This window comes from Lepisosteus platostomus, chromosome 3, assembly GCF_059453375.1.
Source record: "Lepisosteus platostomus isolate fLepPlt1 chromosome 3, fLepPlt1.hap1, whole genome shotgun sequence".
Classification (NCBI taxonomy): domain Eukaryota; kingdom Metazoa; phylum Chordata; class Actinopteri; order Semionotiformes; family Lepisosteidae; genus Lepisosteus; species Lepisosteus platostomus.
This window is the reverse complement of record NC_142613.1, coordinates 32,608,469-32,635,936: the sequence shown is the minus strand read 5'-3', so window position 1 is coordinate 32,635,936 and position 27,468 is coordinate 32,608,469. Positions and strand designations below refer to the sequence as shown.

The 27,468-nt window shown below is 37.4% G+C and overlaps 1 protein-coding gene and 1 long non-coding RNA gene across 2 annotated transcripts in view; one reads left to right on the top strand and one right to left on the bottom strand.

Annotated features, from left to right (window-relative positions):
• sgk1 (serum/glucocorticoid regulated kinase 1) overlaps nucleotides 1-22,308 on the bottom strand; it is a 61,099-nt gene extending 38,791 nt beyond the window's left edge. Inside the window, exons 1-2 of the mRNA XM_088625287.1 lie at nucleotides 22,166-22,308; nucleotides 10,858-11,073 (exon numbers count right to left, since the gene is read on the bottom strand). Coding sequence (XP_088481413.1) covers nucleotides 10,858-11,073; nucleotides 22,166-22,240 — 291 coding nt within the window. The 5' untranslated portion in view covers nucleotides 22,241-22,308. The remainder of the gene's footprint in view (nucleotides 1-10,857; nucleotides 11,074-22,165) is intronic.
• On the top strand, nucleotides 81-27,371 carry LOC148674749 (uncharacterized). The gene is made up of 2 exons (XR_015935387.1): nucleotides 81-340; nucleotides 26,645-27,371. It is a non-coding gene; the product is annotated as an uncharacterized LOC148674749 (long non-coding RNA).
• The last annotated feature ends 97 nt before the right edge of the window (nucleotides 27,372-27,468 follow it).

Genomic DNA, 27,468 nt, shown 5'->3' with positions numbered 1-27,468 from the left:
ACACACACCATCACAGATTAGAGACTCCAACTAACCTAACCAGCATATCTGGACCCAAGAGCTGTGAGGCACCAGTGTTAACTGTTGTTCGACCATGCAGCTCCCTGGAAAAAATTTCTTTCTTTGTGAATCCCCACTCAAATACAGTCACTATCATGTTTAGCTGTAATGTTATTTTTCTGTCTTTATTTTTACTTTGCAGCTTTCAATTTAAACAGTTGCTTGTTACTTAGAGTAACATTTGTATTTGTATTTGTTTTCCTTTTAAAATTAGGATATTGCCTAATTCTGACCAAAAAAACATGAAGGAGGTATGAGCAGGCAGCATTCACAATGAACGGTGAGAGGATATTTACTTCTTAGTACTTGTTTTGACTTTATACTGGATTTTGTCTGTGTATGTTTCATATACAATGAGTGCTAAATACTGAAAGATATTCCCATGTGATTTCAATTTCCTTCAATAGAAGTTCTAACATGCATATTTAAGAAAGCAAAACAGTATTTACAAATGTTTGTTTGAATGTGGGATAAGTAATAATTTCCACCCTCATCTGGCATCTAATTATGCAGTAATGGTGTCTTATTAGCTTTGTCAGTCAAGAGGACTTTTGTTATCGAAACATAATTTGCAGTTGGTTATTGTCAGAAAGTCAGCTAAGTACACAATGAAGCTTTCCCACAGTGGAACCACATGACAGCAGAAGCAAGAGTGTTTAAATAATTTGTACTGATCTTTTTCTCTTTTGCTTGAAACTATAAAGTTCTCTTTATGCCTACAGTATAAAACATGCTGTGCAGTATATTTGCTTAATAATAGCAAAGAAGGGATTGTGCTGACTCAAAACCAGATGAAAAATATTCAAAATTAGAGTGGACTGAATTAATCTAGTGCTTGATTCTCGACACAGAAATAATATGGTATGTGATTATCATATTTTAAACAAAGGTGTGGCAATGAAGAAAATGCCAGCATGGTTGTTTTCCCTGTGGTTTGGTTTCTCCTTATTAAATTGTTGTGAACAGGCCACATAAGTACTGCAGCTCTTCATAATAGCCAGAAAGACGTGAACAAAAACAGTGTAGACGTTTGTTGTAGATGTTTTACTGTATATCACTCTGAACTGATCCCACTCCCGAATTTCAATAGGTGGAGACAGATATAGTCTGCAATTTAGTTTTGAAGTAAACAAGACAGAAATGTTCCCAATGTGGTCAGGTCACTATTAGTTTGTTGCTGTTGTTTTTTTATAACTTTTCATCATGTTAAGACAGAATATTTGGATAGGTTATTAAACTGAACTTATTATTGAATGATAAAATAAAAATAATTATTTTTTTACATCACTAGCTCTGAATTTTGTTTTGCATGATACATGGATCTGGTGTAGGGACTCCATAACACCCTGTTTTGATGTTGGTTGAAAGAGTTATTTTTGCTTAAAAGTAACTACATCTCTTAAAGTTAAATCATGTATAATCAACAATGGACAGAGTAAAGAGGTGGCTTTGTCCTGTGGGTAAATGTTTAAATAAAATAAAATGTCCGTCTTTCATTTGGTGCTGTGATATAATGAACTGTAACACCAGAGACGCTTTTGTTGGTTTATTTTTAACATTTTCAGAGCAAACCAGATCTTTAGTTTTCTGTGTATTGCTGGGAACATGGCAAGCTGGATACTATTTTACTTTTTTTCTTAAACTTAACATTCTTCTTTTAAAGATATGCTTCCTACAATATGTTACCTATGTAAGACCTTTTGGAATCAACTATAATTCGAGGTGGTGCAAGCTTACTAAACCTGAACTAATTCATTAGTTTAAGGACCCTAAATTGGCCTCATAAACAAGTTTCATAAACAAGTTTGTATTTTCTCATAGTAAACTACACCCGAGACATCTACTGCATTCAGATGGCATTTTTTTCAAAAGGAAGGAACAAGAAATGGGAATCTCATCATCTAATACTCAATTGCTTGCTTAGTATATTCCCTGTTTCATAGTTAAGGGCCCTTGGGTTACTTGTTATCTAGGCACACTCGTATCTAATTTCAGGTTTGTGTGCTTGCTGATTTCTCAGTCACTCTGTTGACTCTTCCTTTCCCATTAAATACCCTTGACCCTCCTCACTCACACCTCTTTTGTCCTGGTCCTACCTTTCCCTTTCTTTTTCAGCTTTGTGCAACTTATTGTTCTCCCTTCCCCACCATGTTCGTTACATGCCAAGACCGAATGTTAGGATCACATTCTAAACAGCCTTCTCCCACATCCTCCAGCACAGTCCGTTCTGACAGCACCTGCACATCCTGCAAGCTGAGGCCCTGCCGCAGAACCTGTAAACTGCTTTGATTAGCATTGCGATACATAACATCAGATCAGATCGTAAAATCTTTTGGTTGAACTCTCGACATAGGTCCTCTTTAGACCTGTAGTACAGGATCATATTCCTCACCTTATTTACTGTGGTTAATGTACAGTATCTTGGACTGCAGCTTTACATACTGCTGTGTGTTAGACTGTTCTCCATCCTTCCATTTGTCAGACAGCTCTCTGTAGTATAGCTGCTAAGTATTGAATTAACTTTTTTATTTCCAGTGAGTTTAGAATATTCCTTTAACACGGTGTGTTAATAATTTTAAAGTCAGCTTTGGAAAAATAATAAAATTGGTATCGGAGAATGTTAATCTTAAAGTAATGAAAGCTGCCTTCAAGCTAAAAATACAACACATCTGAAAAGCAGCCAGTAGCTTTGGCATTTCTCCAGCACACGTCAGAGACTGGAGCATTTCAGGGCTGAAGGATCACTTGCTTTTACAAATTATTACATGGACTGATCTTTGCATTTTCAGAATCACAGTCAAAAGTGTCATTTAAAAAAGGACCTGTGTTCCCTTCAAAACTTTATGAAGTTTTCAAGGGAAGCGTGTTTCACTGTGGAACATAATCTGAAACTTTTTAGACTTCCTCGTTAGGAGGTTTTCAATTTTCCTTGCAAGGGGAAATTTAATCAGTTGTTCCATCCATATTTCTCCCGAGTTTTCCAGATTGATCACATACAGTACGTAAAACATCACATATTTTGAAAATAATTTTACACCTCTTCTGTTTTTGTTTAACATCTGGTCCATCCATTTTTTATCTGCTAACTTTTAACATGTTTATAAACAAAGCTACTGAGAATAAAGTAAACCTGATTAGGTAGAAGCACTTTTTACAATATTGTACTAAGGGCCCTTTTATGAGAAAATCGCATATAATATACAGTATATTGCATTGTTTTATTGAGAAACCATTGTAAAGTAATATTACATTTGTATATCCTGTCTGTAAAATAAAATAAGAAATGAACAGGAAATGTGGATGATGTAAACTTTTCCTTTAAAAGTATCCATGAAAATATGAAGGCAAGATATTGCATTTTCTTCTATTTTTACAAAGGAGAGGTGTAACAAATATGTTTCGGATAGGACAAAAGAAAAAGAAAGTAACGACAAAATACAGATGCATGGTTTGTATTGCTGTTTTCAATGCAACAATTCACTTTTCTGCTAACGTTACAGTGGGGAAAAGGGTCTGGCAACTGCTGACCTCTCTTTTATCAGGAACTGGGAGGCAAGCCAAGGCTGGTAAACGAAACAAGCATGTTACTTGTAACTGAGTAAGTTAGAAATGGAAAAGAAATGAATCTGCTTACATCATTGGTGCAAACTTGGTTAAGGGTCTTAGGTAATTTTGAGTTCATTTTAAACGGAGCAACTTATTTATTCATTCTGAGGATCAAGTTTTCTTACTCAGGACCTGAAAAGGTAAGGCTAGTATAGAAACAAGCCAGAAATTATAGGATTCACATTCAGAATTTAACACAAAATAGAAATTATTCCGCAGTCACCGAGAGGCATTGTTTCTCCAACCAGAAGCTTTGGTTTTGTATCTGACACTTTCATAATATCAATGGGTTTGGGGGTTTTCATCAGCTGGTCACATGTATAATAAATGAAAAAAAAGGGCAAATGGCTCCTTGCTCTCCTCACTGTCATCCATCTCTTTCCGCTTATTACATTTACCATTTAAAATGCATCTTTCATAGAAGGTCATGTGTGTTGTCAGGTATGTAAAATAAACCTGTCAATTTTAAAGGCAATGTAGTTTTTCCAATTTGGCGGCATGGGGCACTTCTCAATGACATTTCTTGAAGGTCAAGATTACTTAGTTGAAACATGCAGGAGGTCTTCTACGAGTCACCAACTAAATCCAACTGCCCCAGAAATACTGTAAGAGGGAGTGCTGGTTCTTTGAGGTAAGTGGACTTTACACCCCTCTTTGCCACTGACAGAATGACAGATGAGGCCAGACAAAGACCAATTCTACTTTCCTCCTGGGAAGACCTACCGCTTGGTACCACCTGTTCATGAGGTGGCATAAGTGATCGAATCTTCAGTCCTCATTTAGAAAATTCAGTGTTGGGAGAAAATAATGAATTCACAACTCTGTGCTTTGGATTGTATTTGTGTTGTACTTAGGAGCTGTGTTTCTTTGAAAAGAACCAGGCACCTTCAAGAAAACCTAAATTGATTAATAATGAATGCCTTTTTAATGTTCCCAGAAAGAAAAATACTTTTCAAAATTGATTGTGTACAAACTGTATTGAAATAAATAAAGTACACTAGGAATTAAGTCCCTTAAAAAAAAGAATCTGATGAGAAATAAACCTTTTTGATTGATTGACTGTTTTATATGAGCAGACAATTGCTTTTCTTTTCAGTTTACATTGCATATCAAATAACCTGAAGAGAGATCAATGTTAGGTGATCTTTGTAATTGTTTTAGCCACTTATAAAAAGTAAAACCCATTCAATAAAATGGAATGTCAGTGTTGACACTATAATACCCACCTTGTAGTTATCTTTTAAATGCTCTTCAAATTAGGTGACACTTCATGTTGACAGTTTTAAAATAAATGAAGTGGCATTTTAAGCTTAACTGACAAATAAGCAATTAAAAAATGTGTGCATATGTTATTAAATTAATTGTAGATGAAGCTGCAAATACAGGGTGAAGCTGTCAAAGTTTAACAGACATTGCCATTATTATTCAAACTGACAATCTATTCTTCCAAAGTATCTTTGTGTTAGGGCTCTCTAATTGTAGATAAAGTAAGATACCATGTTTACATCCCATTAAGTGGGAAGAGTTTATACAACCAGCTTAACTGTGTACATGCAATACTGGTTTGCCTGTTTCTACTGGACAGGGCTAGATAATAATGGTATTCTCTGTATATACTGTTTGTTTTTCTCCTCAAACTTTAGTCGCAATCATTTGGATTGTCTGTTTCCTGTTTTTGTTTGTTCTGAGAGGTAGATGTCTACACTGTGAGCCACCTCTACTTGGAGATCAGTCATAAACTTAGATCAGTCATGATGTTCAATCCCATATAAAATATGTCTTGGGACATACAGTATTATAACATATAATAACTTTTTATTAAATGTCTTAACTGTCACAGTTACATTTTGGTTTTTTCCTAACAAGCACATAAACGAATTCTTTGTGTGCTAGTTTAACAAGCAGTAATTGTGAGTTCCAATATTATTTAATGCCAGCTGTTAGATTTTCTTTTTTTGTCTGTTGGTAGCATACACATTTTTTTCACAATGACATGAGCTTTTAAGCTGGTCAAGAAACCAAAAACACAAACAGTAGAACACATCTGATTTATGGTTGATTTGATCTGCTCAATGTTTAATGTTCACTTCATTGTGGCCTGCTTCTTTTAAATAGCTGTATTCCTCTTTAAACATGTATTGTATAGTACAGTATATTGTAAAATAGAAAGGTCAAAGCAGCTGGACACTATTTTAAGTACGGCAGACTAGCTCACTCTAATCAAGGCCAAACTTGCAGAATTGCGTGGGTTCTTAGTATATAAATGTTTAATGCGAAAGTGTGTAGGAGTATTTTGAGGGAGGTCCAATTAACTATCACTAATGAAAGCCCAGCTCCAGCACTGGTAGTCCAGACATGCATGTGATATAATTAGAGGTCTCAGCCCAGTCTCTTGTGGTCTCCTGTCTTGTCACAACAGAACTCAACACAATTTGTTTTGGGAAGGATAAAAAATACTCATTATTTTGAATTTCTGAGGAGTTTGATATCTCAGAGGTTACAACCTTCTCTTCTTAACTTTGTAGAATGCTATAAGAGAGTATTATTTTAAAAACACATTTACCAAAATACATAACCTTCCAAAAAGGCAACATAATTTTTTAGCATTATATGACAAAGGAGTGGAGAGCTCTTGAATGTGTAAAATCTGAAGACATTGAGCTAGAAGTATGCTTACTATCTGTATCTTTAGTCTTTGAGATGACAAACACCTTTAAGAACAAGCTCTAAGTGACTGTTTGCTTATTAGAAAGAGATTAGTTTGCACCTGCACCATGTTTGTCCCACTGTATTGACCTTGAACAAAGTCAAACAGTGGCATTGAATGTGGAATTGAATTTGAAAGGAAAAGGAAAAGTTGCAGGTTGCAGGGGCTGACTGAAATAAGGATACATGATGACAAACGTGTCTATACTACCTAGCAGAGCCATCAGATGCCTGGTAAAATCAGAGGATTCTGACCTTTAGTGACTTACTCCAGAGTCATTACATAGTACCAAAGCCTATACAGCACCAAACTGAGTTTTTAGCTAGATGCTTGACAAAAGAGACTTCTGTCAAAAGAAATTGTCTATCCAGCAAACATTTTTTACATCCTTCATAAAGAGTTGCTGCTGCAAACTTTTCCTTCAGTAATTTTAGTTGGACTGAAAATCCTTTCAGTTTCCTAATGTTATACAGGAAGGCATGGAAGTAAGTCTAACCCGTCCAAGAGGATTATCTTTTCTAGTAGCTTTCCAGACTCAAAACCTTTCAGCCTTGGCTTCTAGTCAAGAAGTCCTTGTTTGGCAGACCTCCATGTAGCCTTCCATGACTGCAGGGTGCTTTATGAATCTCACTCTGTGACGGGATGTGACTGGAGAGGAGAACAGAGTACAACAGCCATAACACCAGACTTGTAACAGCCATAGGAAAATTAATTTGAAGTACTTTTCACTTCCATTTTAATAAGCTACGGTGCCCTTTCTTAACTCAGATTGCTTTGGCTAGGAGTCATTTCAAGGACTAAAAGTAATTTGAGACAAAATAACTCTGGTTTTAGCAGATTATTTTCCAGAAACAAGATTATAAACAAGCTTGTTGTTTGTTCTGCAAAACCTCTTATAGAGAGGTTATATATCTATAGAACATCCTTATATACTCTTATATCACCTTATACCGACTTCCAGTATTAATTGACATCCTCAAACACACTATTGACCATGCATAAAAGGATGTGACGCAAATAAACAACAATGTTAAGATGCCGCTACACAATTACAATCTGTGGAATCACCTCTGTGGAAAATTATTGAATGAAATACCCCGTTCTTTAAAAATAGTAGAGGCATGCAGATAGTAGTGAAGAATACAAGATATTCTTCATTTTATAGCCATACAGTCTCATACAGTAGATGGAATCAATCACACACTTCATTGAGTAAGATGGTTATTACATCGTTAGTCCAAACAAACAGCTTGTTAGGCTACAAGTTACATAAAAAATGCAAATTAAAATTTGATGGACTGAAGGGTCTGTTTTATTTCTGCATGTCTTGTGAGAGCCGTCAGGAAATGAGTATGTGGATCTATAAGGTTATTTTCTTTTTTTCACACACAACATGCAGCAGTTGAAAATTAGTCTTTAGACCTTTTTGTGGTCAGCCCATGTAAATAAAAAGCATTATTTATTCAAATGACACAAAAAGATGTGTTGTGGAAATGGTTTTATATCAGACTTGCACAATAGAAGAGCTCTCAAAGGTACCATGATTTTTTTCTGTCTAAAAGGGATTTGTAGCTGTGAGATCAGTTTCAAAGTTTTTTTTTTTCCAGTGAACAATTTTTTTTAATTCATGTAATTAATGTAGTTTTTAAGTTTGGGCAAGGAGGACAGCAACCAAGGTCTCCCTCACCACTGGTATTCTCCATGACTTTATATCCTAAAAATGATGTGAAGTATCATTGTGATAACCTGTAATTGCAAAAGACAAGTAAAGAAGGAAACAGCTATACCAAGAATGCTGTAAACCACATGACAACAGTTATGAGTTAACTATGGTTCAATAAATTATTTCTGGGAACTCTGTCATATAAAAACAAGTTTTGTTCGGTACAATATTTTCTTTTCTTTTCTGTAAGCATAAAAATAATAATTCCTTACATTTATATAGTTCCATTTTTTTGGATGAGATGTTAAACCGAGGTCCTGACTCTCAGTAGTCATTAAAGATCCCCGGGCATTTCTCAATAAGAGTAGGGAGTTATCCAGGTGTCCGGGCCAAATTTCCCCCATCAGCCTTTACTGTGGCCTCCAAATTGTCCCCATGTATGATTGGCTTGCACTTGCCCTGCGATGAACTGGTGTCCTGTCCAGGGTGTACCCTGCCTTGCGCTCGTTGCTTGCCGGGTAGGCTCCAGCTTCCCCCCGACACTGTATGGTATAAAGCGGTTTGGCAAAGGACATGACATGACTTATATAGCTCTTTTCTGGACACTCCACACAAAGTGCCTAACAGGTAATGGGGACTCCCCTCTACCAGCACCAATGTGCAGCCCCACCTGGATGATGTAACAGCAGCCATAGTGCACCAGAACACTCATCACACATCAGCTATTAGTGGGGAGGAGAACAGAGTAATGTAGTCAATTCATAGATGGGGATTATTAGGAGGCCATGATTTTTAATGACCACAGAGAATCAGGACCTCGGTTTTACGTCTCATCTGAAGGACGGCGCCTGTTTACAGTATAGTGTCCCCATCACTATAATGGGGCATTAGGACCCACACAGACCACAGGGTGAGAACCCTCAACTAGTCCCACTAACACCTCTTCCAGCAGCAACCTTGGTTTTTCCAGGAGGTCTCTTGTCCAGGTACTGATGAGGCTCACACAAGCTTACCTTCAGTGGGTTGCCAGTTGTGAGTTCGAGGGTGATATGACTACGGGCAACAGAATATACTTACAATCCCTAATAAAACTAAGTAAATCCCTTTCAAGTTTATGTTTGAAATTTTACAGTTCAGCATCTCTATGAATCCCTCAAGTGACTGATCAGAATTGGTTAATATTACATTACTCTGTGGTTACTGTACATCCATTCAGTCTCATCCGCTAAAACTGGATAAAATGCAAGGTAGAAGTCTGTCTGGTGCTGAAAGCTTACAATAATAGTAACCATTCATGTACTTGTAAAAGGTAAGTTGTGATATTTTGCAATTACCTCCATCATCATTTAATACGGGCAAGGAAACACACAAAACAACCTTTCCCTGCATTTCTCATTTCAAATGACAGTTTACAGTGTCATTTGCACCCCTTCATTTAACTTGTAATAAGCAATTTCCCTCAGTGTGAAATCCAGACTATGACAGCCCTGTTTGCTACAAAGAATATTCTTATCTGTCTGGAATTCACTGAAATTAAACTCAGATTTCCCTTGATTTTCAGCTCACTTTTAGGGGCAAGTAAGAAAAATGCCATTTGATGACATTCACAGTTTTCCACATCTTCTCTGACAGAAGTTTTTTACTACAGTCAGTGCTTGCGGTGTAGTGTAGCATACAGAGATTGTTAAAATAGTTTTTGTTCTCACCACTGGAAAACAAACTAAATACTCAAATCCAGCAATTTCATATTGTATGAAAATATATTTATCAGTAAAAGAGCTATCAAAGTTTGGTTTTCATACAGAGGGAAATTGCTGTAAGAAAGTGTGGAACAACTGACACAGCAAACATGTCTCTTTTACACTTTCTATTGTTATTGTCAGATACTGTATATAATGTATATTTTGTGTTTCATTTCAGGTCACCATTTGTTTCTGTTAACTAAGTTAACTAAGTTCTGTTAAATAAGAAGGAATTACTTCTTCTGTTTTGCTGTAAATTATGTTATATTTGCAATATAAGTAACACAAAACACAAAAAGTCTAATTTCATGTATAAAATATAACTATATTTCTCTCTTCTGTGGGTCCAACATGATTTTAGCTGTTAAAATTTGCATTACAAAAATTACAGTTGTTGAACTGGTTTTCACATTGAACTGATAGGACTTCACGTCTGTCTGTTATGTCTTGCAGTATATTCATTGCTCTTTTCATTATCCAGACCTGTTAGCCTCTTAAAGTTAAGCATTCCTTGAAAGAGGCAATTTTGCAATTGTACAGATTCAAAAACAGAATTTAACCCTTTTAATATCTTGATTAAATATTGTACTGGAGTCTCATTTAATGAACAAAATTAGACAATTATTCATGATAAAATGTTATTTTAATTCCATCATTTCTTGAAAACAACTGAGAAACATAGTCTAAACACATCTAGCAGTCTCAGTTTATATCACAATCTTGTGACATGCAGAGTTATCAGTGATGCTCACTCTTGAGTGAAATGTACAATGTACATTCTGTTAATGAGCAAAAGCCACAGTGGGACTTTGTAGTGCCAGACAATACTGTAAGAAGCTCCAGCGACAACATACTGCCAAATGTTTTCACTAAATTTGATGGAAAAAAGAAACAGAAATACTAAAATCCTAATTAAATATCTTAAAATATGAATCTTCCTAGAACATTCCCTTAGGGCCATTAGCTATTCTAAACAACTGTCAGCTTGAGACAAATGACTACGAATGTATGAAACCAAATTCAATTTAGAGAATGTATATAAATGATGAGAAAATCAGAATGACATCACATCTACTTACTTTGCAGCTTTTGCCTTTGTCCATGACACATGGCTGATCATCTGGGAGGAAGTCTCTTGTGTGGTTGAGGTGGCAGCAGCTGTAAGCTGGGAACTGCTTATACCAGAGATCTTGGTCCATCTGAGATTTGTGCAGTGATGTAGAATTAGGGTAGAGGAAAGTTTTACTTTGACCCTTTTCCATAGTCACCTTGGGGTTTCTCATCCACCTCCGGACCTAAAAAGAATCAGGGCATATTGCATGTCATGTATTGTTTAGTAACTACATCAACAAATGCTCTTTGGTAATCAGCTAGAATCAGTAAATTCAACAGCATTCTCATTCTGCAGATGGATATGGGAAGTCTTTGTAGCCTTATTTTAAAATATTCTAAAAGTTAACATTAGTTTCCTCCTTTTGGATTTCAAAAGTATGACTTATTAAAGTGGTGAAGTCAGATACAAATAAAATTCTAGCATTAGATCATTATTATTATAACACGCACATCAGATGTGTGTGTTATTATAATAATAATGGTTTATGCTGGGACTAGGGATATTTGGAGTAACACAAAACAGTGAATCTGTCATGTTGTCATTATTGATGTACAATTATAATTAAACTCTAGTACATTAGCCTGTAAATAAAGTGAATCCTACTTAATCATTATTTCTTGAATCAAATGCAGCATTTATATTTAACAATCCCTAGAATCAAACCGCTCAAGTGCCTAGCGGCTCATAGGATACAATGGAGATTTAAGTGCCTAAGTATTTTGGTTAGAGGAATCCTGTGCTTTATACGTGTGAATGTGAAGTTAATTTTGTAGATAAACATGTCAAAATATGTTATTTTGACGGATATTTTATTTGAGCAGCCATTGAGATTTACAATAACTGTTGAATCAGAGAGGTGTTGTGTGAGAAGTGAGCAGGATGACTCAGCTTGTCATTGACTCTGGTGCCCCTTTCTTATGGCTTTAATAAGAACATTGGCTTCTGCTTTCAGCACTACACTGTAATGTTTACAGCTGTAATAACTGAACTATGTTGGCACACATACCGTGGAAACCCTGCCGAAGAATTATCTTAACAATATCAAAGTTTCCTAAATGGCAAGAGAAACTGTAATTTACATTTCAAGGCCCCTTTATTTAAAAAAAAAATCATGCATAACAAAATTATGCCTTAAAAGCAAATGAAAAGTGGTTTAACTATTGGTGTGTAAAACTCAACTATAACTAAGCTAGTGAATTTTGTGTTTGTCTCCCAAAATGTGTATTACTGATACATAGGAACAAGTAATAGGTTTATTCCATGCTGAAAAAAAGAAGAAAGAAAATAAAATGTTGTGTTTTCTTTCTTCTTTTTTTCAGCATGGAATAAACCTATTACTTGCTCCTCTGCAGCCTACGCATGCTGACGCAGCTACCCACCTGAATTACTGATACATGCAGTGTATCAGCTATACATGATACATATGCTGTAACATATATGGGATTTGCGATACTTTATCGTTTAGGAGGATTTTTCTGGTCTACAAGAGATCTGCATGGAGTACTGACGTACAGAAGACATGATGGATGGATTAATACCCTCATTCATTTTTTAATTTTTTTAATTGAATAATGTCAGCATGCCCAAAGGGGTTTGGAAGCCAGTTGACCTTGGACCCCTAGAGGTTTTATTGCTTCTTATTAAGACATTTTTGGTTCCTCTCAAAGTTTGTCTTTTGGTCTTTTCTGTTTTGTATTCACAACATGTATGGTCACTTGCATTGTTAACCACCTTGGGGCAACCTTGTTGTGAAAGGCGCTATATAAAAATAAATTGAATTGAAATACTTATGCTGCTGAAGTAAACCACCAGAACTAATTTTCTAATACAACTCAGGACTTTAGTCAGCTATGAGACACTCAAAGCATCAGGTCTAATTGGTATTCACGGCTTATAAAAGAGTGAAATAGGGAAGGCACAGGGGGAGTAAATGGACTGCATTTGTACTGATGAGACCTGGAAACAAGATGTTTATCATCACTGGCATCTTCTTGTAAAGAGCTAATGATGATATGTACCATCGATAAAGATTGGGAACAGTTTGGATCAGTATCATGTTAAAGGCAGACAATAGATTGAAGAGTCTGTGCATTTAAATTAAAACCTTAAGACACTCTCTTGATGTTTCAAGGACAGCATAGCTTAGATTTGGATTTACTCTCCTCCTTACCAGATACTAAATTAAAAGACACTGTATTTGCCATTTCTGACTGGTCACGGTTGCTTTGGGATTCTCCTGAACCAAAGTTTGTGAACGTATGAATGCAAATGAAAGTGGTTTAACTATTGGTTTGTGAACATACGGACACTGTGGAGTAGTAGAAAGTGCAGAACATTTCCTGTTCTTTTTGCAAATATTTTCCAGACATCCTATGGAATATATGGAAGCACATACTATGGAAGCCACAGGAAGTGCTTGGCTGTGCGGCTCTCCGTGACAAGTGCTCTTGAAGGGCCTAGCAACAGCTCACCAAAACTTGTTCTCAAAATAGATGACACATAACTGTCTTCAGTGACTCATCGTGACTGCAAAAGACCTGCAGGCATACGAGATCTTGAAAGTCATAAAAGAAAAAAAGATGCACACACATTGCCTAGGAAGCGACTGGAAGCTTAATGCACAGCCCAAGCCGGGTTCTCAAGAAGTGGGGCAGAACCAAATCCGTGTCCGGCTTTCTGTACACTCTTTAGAACTTTAATATTCCAAGGCATAACAATTCTACATGAGCTACCAATTTAAAACTCTCATTAGTGAAATGAAGAAATGATTATAATTGTAAAGAGTTTTTTTTGTGCTGTGAAAATTAAAAAAGACCCAGGATCGTTGATTAAAACAAAGAAGCTGTCAGGGCTCACAGCTTGTTTTAATTATCTCAACCATCCATAGATTGTTTTTGAAATGTCAAAGACTCCCAGTCTATGGTATCATTAGAAAAGTTTACAACACTGCAAAAGAGAATAATTTAAGGAGCTGTTGATTTCTATAACCCAGCCATGCAGAGTTACTCCTGTATGCCGGTCCCAAGCTAGGACAAATGGGGAGGGTTGGGGAAAGACCTGATGACCTACCCTAGAAAACCATCGTCATGAAAATTCATGGAAAATCTCTCACATGTTTCAAATATGGTACCCAATGGTAGACCCCCCAGGCCAGCAGGTATCCAAAAAGCAACTGGGGAAGAGCAAGGATCATTTGCGAGTAATCCGGGATTTTATGACGCAAATGGGGGAAAGCCTTCGGGAAGCCCAGATGCTGATGCTGCCTGCGATGAAAGAAAGAATCTGCGCTGCACAAAAACGCACAAGATCTCAACATGGAACGTAAGCGGAATAAGTCAAGGGAAACTGGACATCATCAAGCGAGAAATGATCAGACTCAACATAGATTTGCTTGGTATTAGTGAATTACACTGGAAAGATAACGGCCACTTCAAATTGGATGACTTTTCAGTGTATTATTCTGGGCATCAAGAACTTAGAAGAAACGGAGTGGCGCTCATAGCACACAAGAACATAGCCCATGCAGTCGAGAGCTACACCATCATCAGCGACCACATAATGGACATCCGTATCCGTGGAAAACCGCTAAATGTTACGGTTTTACAAGTCTATGCTCCAACAACAGATACTCCAGAAGATGAAAGAGAACAATTTTATGCCAAAATCGAGGAAGCACTGGAACAAGTGCCCAAAAAGGATATAATTTATATCATGGGCGATTTTAACGCGAAGGTTGGCAGTCAGGAAGAGGCGAACATCATAGGCCGGTGTGGATTGGGAGAAAGGAATGAAGCTGGTGATCGTTTGGTCCAATTCTGCCATGAAAACCATCTCAGGGTCTCAAATACATGGTTCATGCAACCGAAACGCCGTCTGTACACCTGGACAGCCCCCAATGGAAAGCATCGCAATCAGATAGATTACATTCTTTGCAGTCAATGCTGGAAAAGTTCAGTCCTTGCCATCAAAACTTTCCCTGGTGCTGACTGCGTTTCTGACCACGAACTGCTTGTAGCCACCATCAAGGTGAAATTCTGCGACATCAAAAAAAATGCTCCATCAAAGGATTTTGATGTCTCCAAGGTACCTTTTCATACGCAGTCGCAGTGAAGAACAGATTTGAACTGCTTGGCAATGAAGACAAACAGCCGGACGAATTGTGGCAGGAATTCCAATCCATGATTATCAAAACAGCACAGGAACATATACCATACAAGAAATTAGAGAAAAGGAGCAAGTGGCTGTGGCCAGAAACCATCAACATTGCCGATCAAAGAAGAGCAGCCAAAGCCGTTGGGGACCGAGACGAAGCTAGGAGGCTAAATGTGGAATTTCAGAAGGCAGCAAGGAAGGACAAAGAAGCATACTGGGATCAGCGATGCAAGCAAATTGAGGAGGACTGTCGAAAAGGTCACACCAGAAATCTCTTTGCGCAGGTCAAGAAAATTCGAACTTCTTTCACTGCACGCAAAGGAGCAATCAAAGACAAGAACGGGAAGGTCCTGACTGGCCAGCAAGGCATCAGAAGCAGATGGAGAGAATACACGGAAGAGTTGTATGCAAGCACTGGCGACCCTGAGCCACCCCACGATGACCCAGTGGAAATGGAGCCAGCTATCCTGGATGAGGAAGTAGTATGGGCGCTGAAGCAGTTACCAAACAACAAGGCACCTGGTATTGACTCCATCCCAGCAGAAATGTTGAGGCCTGTTCCACCAGTGGTTATCAAAGCGATCTGCCAGAAGATCTGGGAAACCAGCAGGTGGCCAAAGGATTGGAAGAGATCAGTATTCATCCCACTGCCTAAGAAAGGTGACCCAAGGGGCTGTTGCAACCTCGAGTAATGAAGTTTGCCTGGGTGCTATCACCATGGTTGAAGGCAGGCAGTCTCTAGGAGAATGTGCTTTGAGAATGAGATGTTTTGCTTTAACAATCAGCAGACCTGTCCAGAGCAACCAGGAAACTGTCTCTGAGTGGGGCAGGACAAATAACTATACAGGTCCAAGACCATCACATCCATCTGCTCATTCTGTGTCATCAATTTCTGACTGCAGTGGCTACAGAATGGGACATTCATGGAAGAAATAACCTACACATAAGAAAACTGACTACAGCATTCTATGTGCATGAAAATAATCAGCACATGCAGTGGCTGTTTGGGGAAAATGTTGACAGCTGAGAGACAAAAGTGTTATGTTCTGTGAGATAGGGAACATCAGAAATGGTGGCAGACAGAGTGGTGGAGTGTTTTATTCATCAGTGATACCTATTTTTCCCTTGACATAACCGACAGAAAACAATGCATGTGGAGACATGGTGAGTGTTAACTTTACAGCTCAGTTATGAGGACAGCTGGTGCAACGGTGGAAATGTGATAATATGAGGAAGAATGTCCTTTTAGACAAAAATGTCTTTGGTGCAGATTGAAGGTAACCTTAAGAGTCAGCAGTACATTGATGAAGTCCTTGAGGCAACAGATTTTAGCTTCCCTCAAACCATTAGGAAAGACTGAATTTTCGAGGCTTTGTATATATGGACTACAAGTGTGCAGTCTGTGTTGACATAAGAAACTGTACAGCTTGCACCGCAGTATCTTGTAATACCAAGGGGAGATGCATAACACAGATCTCAGATGAAAGCTGAATGGCTTGAAGAATCCTCTCCATGTAAGTATGAGCATTATTGTGCTATAGAAATGACATTACCATTAGCCTGGTATTTGCATCAGATACCAGCAGCTCTGAGTCATTTATGACTATAATTAGGTTCACAGAGCTTCTGTGATGCCCAGTCATGCTTACAGTCTTAGCTGTTGCTCAGCTGCTGGAGTGATCCTACTAAATATGTCATTTCTGTCAGCAGATTTCAGCAATTAAATGAGAATATAATTGAAATCAAGTGTGTTTTTAGCCAGGGAGGGAGTTAGATAAGTCCAGTCACTCATGGGTGCTTCCTGTCAGTTGGTAACTGGTTAGACAGAAGTTTCCCTGGAGATGCTACTGACAGCCACAAGGCCAGAGCATTCCCACTCTCTTCCACTGAGGCATACAATCATTGCAGTGTGATTAAAATTGATCAGCCTGAGTTCACACATTGCTTCTGCACAAAACTCAGTAGCAAACATTTCTTCCCAAGCCTGTACCACATTATGTGTCCCTTCAATCTTAGGCTTTAACTAGGAGTAGGACTAATGTTCAAACATTTCTGAAAGGACTACAGTATGACAGCCCATCTTACAAGCATACAAAGGTTATTTGGTACAAATTAATTCATTTTTGGAAGCACAGGTGATATTAATTTGGTACATTGTTTCTTATATTATATTGGAATACACTACAAAATCATTTAACATGCTTTTAGAAAAATATTATTTGACATGCACATTTTGACACAAGTAAAAAATTAAAAGGCTGCATTTTAGATATATGCAAAAGTAAAATATGTACTGTATGTAATAAAAGGTAAATTAAAAAAATAAAATATATACTACATTTTACTATATCTAGTAATGCTATTCTATATACTATATATATATAGACTTTTGAAAAACAATATTTACCTATATAGAAAACAATCAAAAGTCTCGTAAATCATTACAATTCACTACAGAACTGAACATTTTAACTGTATAATTATTGTCTTAATGACAGCTAGACCATATATTATTGCAACTGAGATACCTGCTAAGACCACTGACACTCCTAATATGTTGGACATATTGTAAAAGGAAACAAAGCAAATCAATGTGAATGTAATGGCACAAATGTAGATTAAATTAAAGTCACATAAAACCAATTTTGGAATATCAACATACATACATCTTCTCTTGAAAGAATAAAAAAGAATTGTTTGAAAAATCTAATAAATTTGCTTTATATCTTAAATGGTATTGTATTTATACAAATTTGATAATTGTGACTAAAACTTTAGACAAAAAGTCTCTTATTATAAAATTAAAAAACGTCTTGTAAAATGAGAACAGAAAGACACCTAATTACTCAAATTTTATAATGGACTGTGCATGTAGTATGTGCATCATAAATAAATATTAATGAACATCCTATATGTCAGGATTGGATTTATCTGAAAATGCTAAACATCAAAGAAACATCGATTTTAGTTTCAACAAATCCACAAATTTGTTACTATGATGATACAGTATGTTTGCTGGTCTCTGAGCCCAAACTACCCCATGACATCCAATCTCTCCTCACAAATGTTGAACAAGACTGAAGAGCAAAGAAGCTACTGCATAAATTGTCACACACTCATTTTGCATTAAAGCTGCTGCTACACAATTAACATGAGGACAAGCCTTCACTCCTGGCCAGATCATTAGTCTTTGAAGTCCACAACATCCGAGTCTGTTGTACACAAAAACATCTATATATCTTTCTCCACACTCACTGACATCAGTCAGGGATCATCTACACAAAATCTTGATTCATCGTTAAAGTGGGTTTTGCTCCACTGCTGGCAAGTCCAGCTTAAGTGTTACTCCAACATATCAATATCATGAAAACTTTGTTCTCTCAATGGTTCCAATCTGTGTTTTTCTTTCTTGCTGAACTAATTTGATTTTTCAAATTTGAAAGTCAACAATTTAAACCACTTCATCACCTAAAACCAAACTACCTGCTCATTAACGAGGTTGTTAAGCCCTTATGCAGTTGTCAAGGTCACACAAGTGTATGAGTGGGGAATGATTAAATAATCAAAATTAAGCCAAAAAACATTTAATCTCTATCTAGCCTGACTTTTACCAACCTGTCAAAACCAACCTTTTCTTAGCAGTTCAGTGAACTCATGTTGAGAATTACCACTCATGAGATAAATATTATAAATACATTTTGCTTAATGAAAAAAAAATCATTTTAAACCCTCTCTAATTAGAATTATTCAACACCCGTTAGAGCAGGCATGGTTGGCACAGTGGCGGAGTGGCTAGTTTTTCTGCCTCACAACACTGGAGCCTTGAGTTTGATCCTGGAGCTGGGCCATTACAGAATCTGTATTATTATTCTCCCTTTCTTATTATGTGCTCATGTGGATTCCTCCCACAGTCCAAAGACATACTGCTAGGTTAATTGGCTTCTGGGAAAACTGGGCCCTAGTTGGAGTTTATGTATGCCAGTGTTAATGTCTGTGTGTGCCCTGCAATGTATTCATCTCATCTCATTCAGGGTGTATCCAGCCTTGCGCCAATTGCTTGCTGGGATATGCTCTGGCTTCCCTTCGACCTGTATTAGATGGTGGTTAGAAAATGGATGTATGGATATAGCATCACTTAAAAAATAAAAAGTAAATGATAAATAAAAGACTGGAGATAGAGAAAATTACTTTCTAACAAATTTAATAAAAGCTGTGCCATACATTTCATTGCCCTATGATGTACTCTTCAAGTAATCAAACACAAAATAATAGATGATATAACATAATATGTTATTCACTAATGGAAGTGAAAAGGTGAGATAAGATATGCCGAGGATGCTTTTAATGACTGCATTGCGCTTACTCCACTTTATCATCTATGGAAGTTACCACACTTCTTGCTGTTTGCATATCTAATGTGAACTTTGTGTTACGCAAAATATTTTATTATGGGACATATAGGAGGTTTTATGTAAAGGCATTAATTAATTTTTGGACTGAGAGCACTGTTTTCATAAAAAGAATGTTTGATGACATTGGTGTCACCAAACAATAAACAGTTCCTTGTAAGTTTTACCACATTTGTGGAAATCACACGAAGCATCAGGGGATAAGATGATTTCTCTTTAAGAAAAGCTGCAGGTTTAAATTTGAGCTGTGGACCCAGGCTGCTTCATGCATCAACAGCCGCACAAAGTGTCTGTGAATAAATGCAGTCGACAGCAGAGAGAAAAAAAACAGCATCTTGGTAAAAGAAAAACGAGTACAGCCAAAAAGAACAAGACTTTGGAACTGCAGACAGATGAAAATGAAAAGCATGTGAGAAAGATTCTCTGCTAGTATCATTACCATTTGGTTCTCCCCTGCAAGACACATTACTATCTACTTTTTAATTCATTCCTTTACCTCTTCTAGGCCAGACGTGGATCATGATAGTATGTGTCCCTGCCATTCCTGTCTTTGTGAGGACTTCCTATTGACACCCATTCTATTTTTAATAACCTTTTCAAACTGAAATGAAACATTACAAGGGGTGAAAATAAACCCAAAACAATTATCTGTTGACTGTTATAAACATCAAAGAACAAAGGCATTTGGTTTATGGTCAATCTTGTTTCCACTGTGAGGATGTCCCCATATCACCTGCATGTCATCTTGCTGTGGACATTTTCTCCATGTAATACATTCCTTTCGGTAAATGCAAATACTTTGTCTTGTTGTCGAGGAATTGCTTATGAGTCATTTGGGGAATGTGGGGTACTGAACTAAATCTTAAAGTAGAAATATGTTTCTAAGCACAATCTGGCTTGTGACATGATCCCCTAACTTAACAACATACAAGACCACACTGAGTTCACTGTCATATGGATTGTTAATAAAGGATCCATAGCTTCACACATCAATTATTGCCATGTGTTGGTACAGTAATTCAGCAAAGATTCTTCTTTTTATTTCATAAGCATTTGACTACCTTTTCCGGAAAACACTCAAGATACCTGGAGAAAAAAAAAATCTACATTTTTACTGTCAATAACTGGTGATAATCGGCGGGGTTTAAAAAAAATCATGCTTCATTTGTTGCTCTATTCCCCTTAAATAAACTGCCGATGCTTCACAGTTAGTTTCACTTCTGCACTGTAATTCATTTTTTTTTGTTCCACAAATAATAACTACCAATTTGAAAAAGGACCCTTTACAAAATTGATTTAATTTTGCAAATCGGGCACTGTCAAAGGTTTTTGGTTGTGTTTTGTATTCATACAAGTTTTGCTTGTTCATTCATTTAAACTTCCATCTTGGCTGACTTCTGTTAATCGTTCATTCATTCCACATAGGACTTTGGCATTTTTAAGCCAATGAGCACAAGAAAAAAGAAAAATCCAACATTCATTTTGCTGTTTATTCACAATCTGCTTTGACAGCCCTGTAATTCAGCATATTTTCTATTTTACAACAAACAAACAGGGAATGTTCTCTGAATACGTGGGCTGTTTTCTAAAACCCATCCTCCTACAACAGTATTATCTCTCTCCAAAACAGAAGAAAATCCATCATGGAATTTTACATTTGTCCGGAAACAACTTGAAGAAGCGTTTGCACTGTTTTGCTATCTCTGCACAAGTTTGTATTGTTCGGCATTTGAACCGTCCTCACAAATGTGATATTTCATTTAATTTATGTCATGTCTGTCCTAATGTTTTCAACATTATTGATTACAATAATAATATGGAAGGCAGAGCATTCATCATGCATTCACCAGGCTGAAAACAAGGACTTGAATCTCTGACATGATTAAGCATGTTGTATGATACTTGCATCTTTAAAAAATACAGAATCATTTCAATTTAAGAAGTCACAAAATGTAAATTGTAAGTCATAAGCAAATTCTGCTTATGACTTATCTCTTTGGTTTTTGAGTTATTTTTTTTACAGAATTCGCAGGTACAAGTAAGTTAACTGTGTGGGAAAGACATTTCATTGCCAGCAACTACTGCTGCACGCCGTATTGTTGTGCATTTGATAAATAAACTTTTGATTGATTTGATTTGATTGTTGCCCTGAATGTAATGCTGACTGTTCAGTAATTAAATATATTGGTAAAACAAATGAAAAAGAGAAATAGGTTTAAAAAGGTACAATATGAATCTTAGACCTTAGTCCCCAGTTTTTTATTGTGTCTTTGTAAACTTGTGATTTTTACTTGTAGCCAAGGATTTATAATAAACATACACGCCACAAAGCCAACAACCTTCTTACAATAGTAAACAAGCCTGGGACAGAGTGACCTACACACATTTTCAATTCACTGTAGAAGTTACCATATACGGTTTCAATGCTAGTACTGAAGGCTTATTGTGTGAACTAAAAGGGCTATTTCATAGTCCAGGAATCTGAGAAGTCCCTCAACCTATCTCACAAAGCCACTTTTCTGAATGAAAAAAACTGGTGATGCATTCACTACTCGCGCATAAAGAGCCGGCGAACTGCATTTGAGATGGACAGATGCTTAAAAGTCTTTCAATGAAAGCGGAGCTAAATCCGATTCCTCCCCTGTAACTAATTACAGCAAAATGCTAGGGCACGCAGTTCAACGTGTGGCGACAAGCAACAGCGGTACTGACCTTCTTCTTCATGAACTGGAAAGCTGAGCATTTCTTAAACGAAAATCCATTCTTGTCACTGTTGACCATTTTCATCGCCCTGGCTGGAGAGCTGTTGTGTTCTGTGGATCCCAGTGTTGCAGCTGCTTTGTCAGAATGCTCTGTGTTGCTGGGGAAGCGCTCTGCACGCTGTTGTCTCCTAATAATTTATAGAGAAGGAATGAGATGCACTGAATCACATTCAATCCCTTTGGGCAGATTATTCCCTTTGACACCCGTTTATCACTCAGGTGATACCTAAGCCTCTTCAGCGGTACCCCAGAGATGAGGACAGCCGGTCTGGGAGGTAATCTCACTGAATGTGAGTGGCTGCAGCCCTTAGCTTAGCTGCGGAGTGTGTACAGTAGTAGCAAAGCAGTGATGGTAAGTGCTCTGCAGATACTACCAGTTTATCAATGAAAGCTCTGCTGTATGACGGTTGCTGTCTCTTTCATCACCCCCCCCTACCCCTTGCAGTTGGATTATCTGCACAACTGATGCTCGGCTTGCTGCCCTCTCATGAGCATTTCAATTAGGCTGCAAGGGGAGACTAAGCTTAGAATAAAATGACAATAAGAGCATAACCCATGCTGTCACCAGTGATGGATAATTTGGGAAATTTGCCTGACTGGACTTCTCAAACACAGCGTACGCACTGTGCTGTTCGTAGAGAAAAAGCCATATTACGTGTACATACCCTTTCCTGAAGAAAATCTATTAGCAAGACAAAGGAATTCTTTGCAGCATTTATGTGAGAGTGTTTAAGGCAGCCTGATATTAACATTTTTTATAACAGGGAATTCTTTAGTTTAAACTGCCACTGCAATAAAACCTTTTCTTTTCACGAAAGTGCCACTTTTTTACTTTTCAGATTTTCAGTCACCGAAAAGCTGGGTACACATCAGGGATAATAAAATCTTTAAAGGCTAACCTTACAACCTTATGAGGATGAATCAGAGGTTTAAGAAAAAAAAAACACAGCAACATCTGCCATTGTAGTGATCTATATCTGACTACCTTCTTCTTTACACAGCAAAAACACCTTTTTTTCCAGAACTTTCACTTTCATATTAAACAATTAAAATCCATGTTAACAACTGTTTTTTAACCTATCGAATTCTTCTTAAAGCTCCAGTGTGGCAGATATGCTTATCGGTATAATCATCAGTTAATTGTGATTTGGCTAAACCCAAAAGAAAAATGAAATTACAGAACCAGCAAACACTAAAGCTTCTTGCTTTATGAAAACATTAAGAACATAAGAAAACTGAAGAATATGAATGAATAATCTACTTATGGATATTCTGCTTATGAACTTCTTTGGGTTCCCTCTTTGGGGTTTGAAGCAGCTGCACAGAAAGGTTGTCTTGGTAAATTGCTATGTCAAATCACTGTTAGTGGATCTAAAAGCTTAACTAAAATCTATACTATAAGATGGAATTAAAATCGAAGGCAAGCATAACTCAATGTTTCATATAATCGGATTTGATCACATGTTGGAAGATAAATACCAAAATATTATAAAATCTTATAAAAATTTAATTGTGAAATTTTCATTCATTCATTCCTAAAATAAAGTATTGAAATGTAAAATACATGCTACAATGTACATTACAGAGCTGTGTTAAACAAACCGCCCAAGGAGCAGAAAAAACAAGAGATTGGCAGGTTTGAATGAGATGACAATTTTCATAGACTTCACCTTCACTGCTCCTATTGACTTCAGTGTGAACTGTCAACACTACAAAATATCAGAAATGAATAAAATAAACATTGTAAACATTAGAAATAATAAGATTACAAGATATCATAATTGAGAACAGAGCCATGAAGCTTATTTGGTTCTATTACTCTATTGTCCCAATGGTAGAACTGGGAACAAGTATTAAGAATCAAGTATTAACTACCCTTGAACCCACTACCTTGACCATGGAGATCATGTCTAGCCTCCTCACAGTCATCCCAAACAGAAACTGTGCCTGGAAACCTGGAGATTTGATTAACCAAAAGATGCAGACTAAATATTTTGGTTCATGTTTTCATTGATGTTTTTAATGGGGAACATTACATCAAGATAAACAACTAAAGTTTGCAAGTTATAAATCCCATAAATTGCTGACCCTTGAACCTCCCCACACACCCTAAACCATAGTAATATGGAAAAAGGTAATAAAAGCACAGGTAACCAACTTAAAAAATAAAACCAAAAACAAAGACGATGCAGTAACTGAAATAAAAATCAAAGAAAAGCCACAAGCTCGACAAAAAGATTTTACACTATGCCTATTCTGATAGTTAGTTTCTTATGTTGCTCAATATTTCAGGAAGAATGTGACCTTAAATTTTTTTTGACCAGACCATACTCCTCTGAGACATGAGTCTTCACACCATGTCTGAAATCGGTCCAGCTGTGCTTTATGGAAACCAGTGAAAATTAAAAGCAGCTCATAACTGCTGGCCCATGACACCGATGCCTGTAAAGTGTTCAAAGGTCGTATCCATGTTGCTCGTAGCTCCATTCTTTTCTGCCACTCTGAATATAACTACACAGCATGGTGTGACAGCCATGCGACCCCCAGAAAAAAGCACACAGAAAAGCCTATTTGCATGCAGCAAGGATTTCAGGGTTTCTAATGCTCAACTTTGTATCATTTCACCATGGGATCCATCAACTGCCATCCAAGTGCACTGCACAACATTCATTTCCTTTTTTATATGCGTGTTTAAGTGAGAAGTAGTCCCTGAAGCTTCATTTTCATTTTTTAAAATTTGATCCACAATAATTTTATAATAGCAATATACGATCTCAATCATTTTGATCTATAATTTTATTTTATAGCAACATTAAAAATATTTTACCCTGCAGTCTGTCTTTTGCTCATGTACATCGGTTAATCATGCATACTATATATTCTGTAGAATATCTCTCTTTAGGGGATCTCTCTGATAGAGCTATCCCACTGGAATTATGTTCTGTGATTGAGAACTAATAAATACTTTAATGCATTGCTAAAGCAATGGTTATGCCTTGAAGCCTCTTAAAGCATTCCACAGAGGAACAGCAAAAGACGTAGAGATCAGTGTTACACCCCATCTCTTCACACATAAAGCACTATTAACATTGTTAGGTCTATATGTTACTATGGCAAGCAGTTTCTACTCTGTAGAGGTTATTTTAGAAACTTAAATAGGCTGAAGACAAAATAAATATTTTTGTGTCAAATTAAAAAAAAAATTAAACAGACAGCCAAACATGCAACCACTACTTCATTAGGTTGCACTAGAATCAGGTATATGAAAGCAGGGGGGTTAGCCTGGCCCCACTCTCAGGATCACTGAAACCTTAACTTAAGTTAATGCTTAAGAGATCATTTATTTGGCCATATACAATTTCTTGTATTAAGAATTTGTCTTTTCGAATACCCCAACTGTCTCTCCATGAGACACACATATACACACACAGGGAGAGAAGCTTGGGGTCAGAGCGCAGGGTCAGCCATTTATACTGCGCCCCTGGAGCAGTTGGGGTTAAGGGCCTTGCTCAGGGGCCCAACGGAATAGGATTCCTCTGTCGACTGCGGGATACGAACCTGCAACTCTCCAGCCACAGGCGCGGAGCCTTAGCCACAGAGCCACTGCACCCCTGCCCTATTTTTTATAAGAAAAAAACCTTTGCAAAATCTTTTCAATAATGTTACTGAAATGTAGCTGTTTGCCTTCTGTAATTATGAATAATTATAAGTTTTCCTTATTTATTTGAAGAACAGTCAATTGGTGCTAAACCTAATTTCCCATGAAGTACTGCTTCTGCATAACACAGCCAAGTTAATGTCAAATGCTTGGTAGGTAATGGAAAGAAGTGATACAAAACCCCCAAAAACTGCTTAATTGGTATACTTAGCTAAATTAGCTAAAGGCTTTTATTTAGACAGAAACCCCTAATGTTTTCCCTAATGAAAATACTGGATATTAAGCATGCTGTAATTGCAGTAAACATTAATGTGTCCATTTTCAGTAATGTGTGAGCTGGAGCCTAACCCAGCAGACACAGGGGAGAACTGCATCCTGGGCTGGTCACCTCCCCCTCACTGCGTATAAACACAGTATAAACCGGAGAACTGGGATAAAATCCATGTTAACAGCATGCATTCCTCACAGAGGAACCCAGAACCCAAGAACCCAAGACCTGTGAGGTCACAGCACTAACCACCATGCCTGACTGAAAATGTCCCAGCCAAAAATACCATCTTTGTTTAATATATAGTCTGTTTTAGTATTACTAGTCCAAAACAAAAATTAGTAGGTTGAACATTAAAAATGTTATTAGAGTAGGCAAAATGTCACAACCGTAAGTCCCTCCTCTTAAGGGCGCTCCGGCTCTTTGCCATTTTGCCTGATTTTCGTGCACCTGACTCCTATCCAGCCCCTCCCTATAAAAGCCAGACGCTCCTATCATTCCAGGCTCAGCTTTGGAAGACGGACACCCAGAAGCCCGCCCACCAGCGGGTCCAGGAGTGGCCCGACGGCACAGGCTTCACAACGGCGTCCTGACTAGCTGGGTCCGGGGCTCGGAGCACCTGGTCCTGTTACCCCATTTTATTTCCTCGACCCTTCACAGGATCCTGCTCTGGATTTTAACTTTTGTCATGGATGGATCACCCGGCTCTGGACTTTTGCTCACCCTGGATTTCCCTTTGGACACCCCTTGGACTTTCGCCTGGACCACGCTCCCCTGAGCACCAGTGCACCATCGGTACGCCCCCCCCATTTGTCTACCAGCCCCATTCCTGATCCTCTCTCCCACTTGTTTGTTTCACTCCCTATCGTCTGCATAGGGTCCTGATTAACGCTTCGTGACACAAAGTATGGCAAGAATGGCATTGACTTTTCAGTAGGTTGTAAGGCAGTTTTTTAACATAGTACAAAAGGAAATAAACAGGAAGAATCCATTAAATTGAGTGTTGTGTGATGTCAAAGAAATCTGTAAGATTCAACCCACTTATCTCCAGGTCAGCAACAAACACCAGCTAGTGACTGCAGTGATTCATGTTAAGCTTGTGTGAAGCTAAACACATTTCTTTTACTTCAGTCACAATAATACAGAACTGGTACTGTACATGTTGGCCCTGCTGTTTGGAAATTACATCAATTAGGCAAACGTATTAAATGAAAAAATCTGTACATATAATTTTTATGTTGTGGTGATTTGCTTCATTAAAAAAAGTTCTACTGTAAGGGGAATGAGAATCATGTGGGGAAAAGCATACAAGAACAATGAACACAGG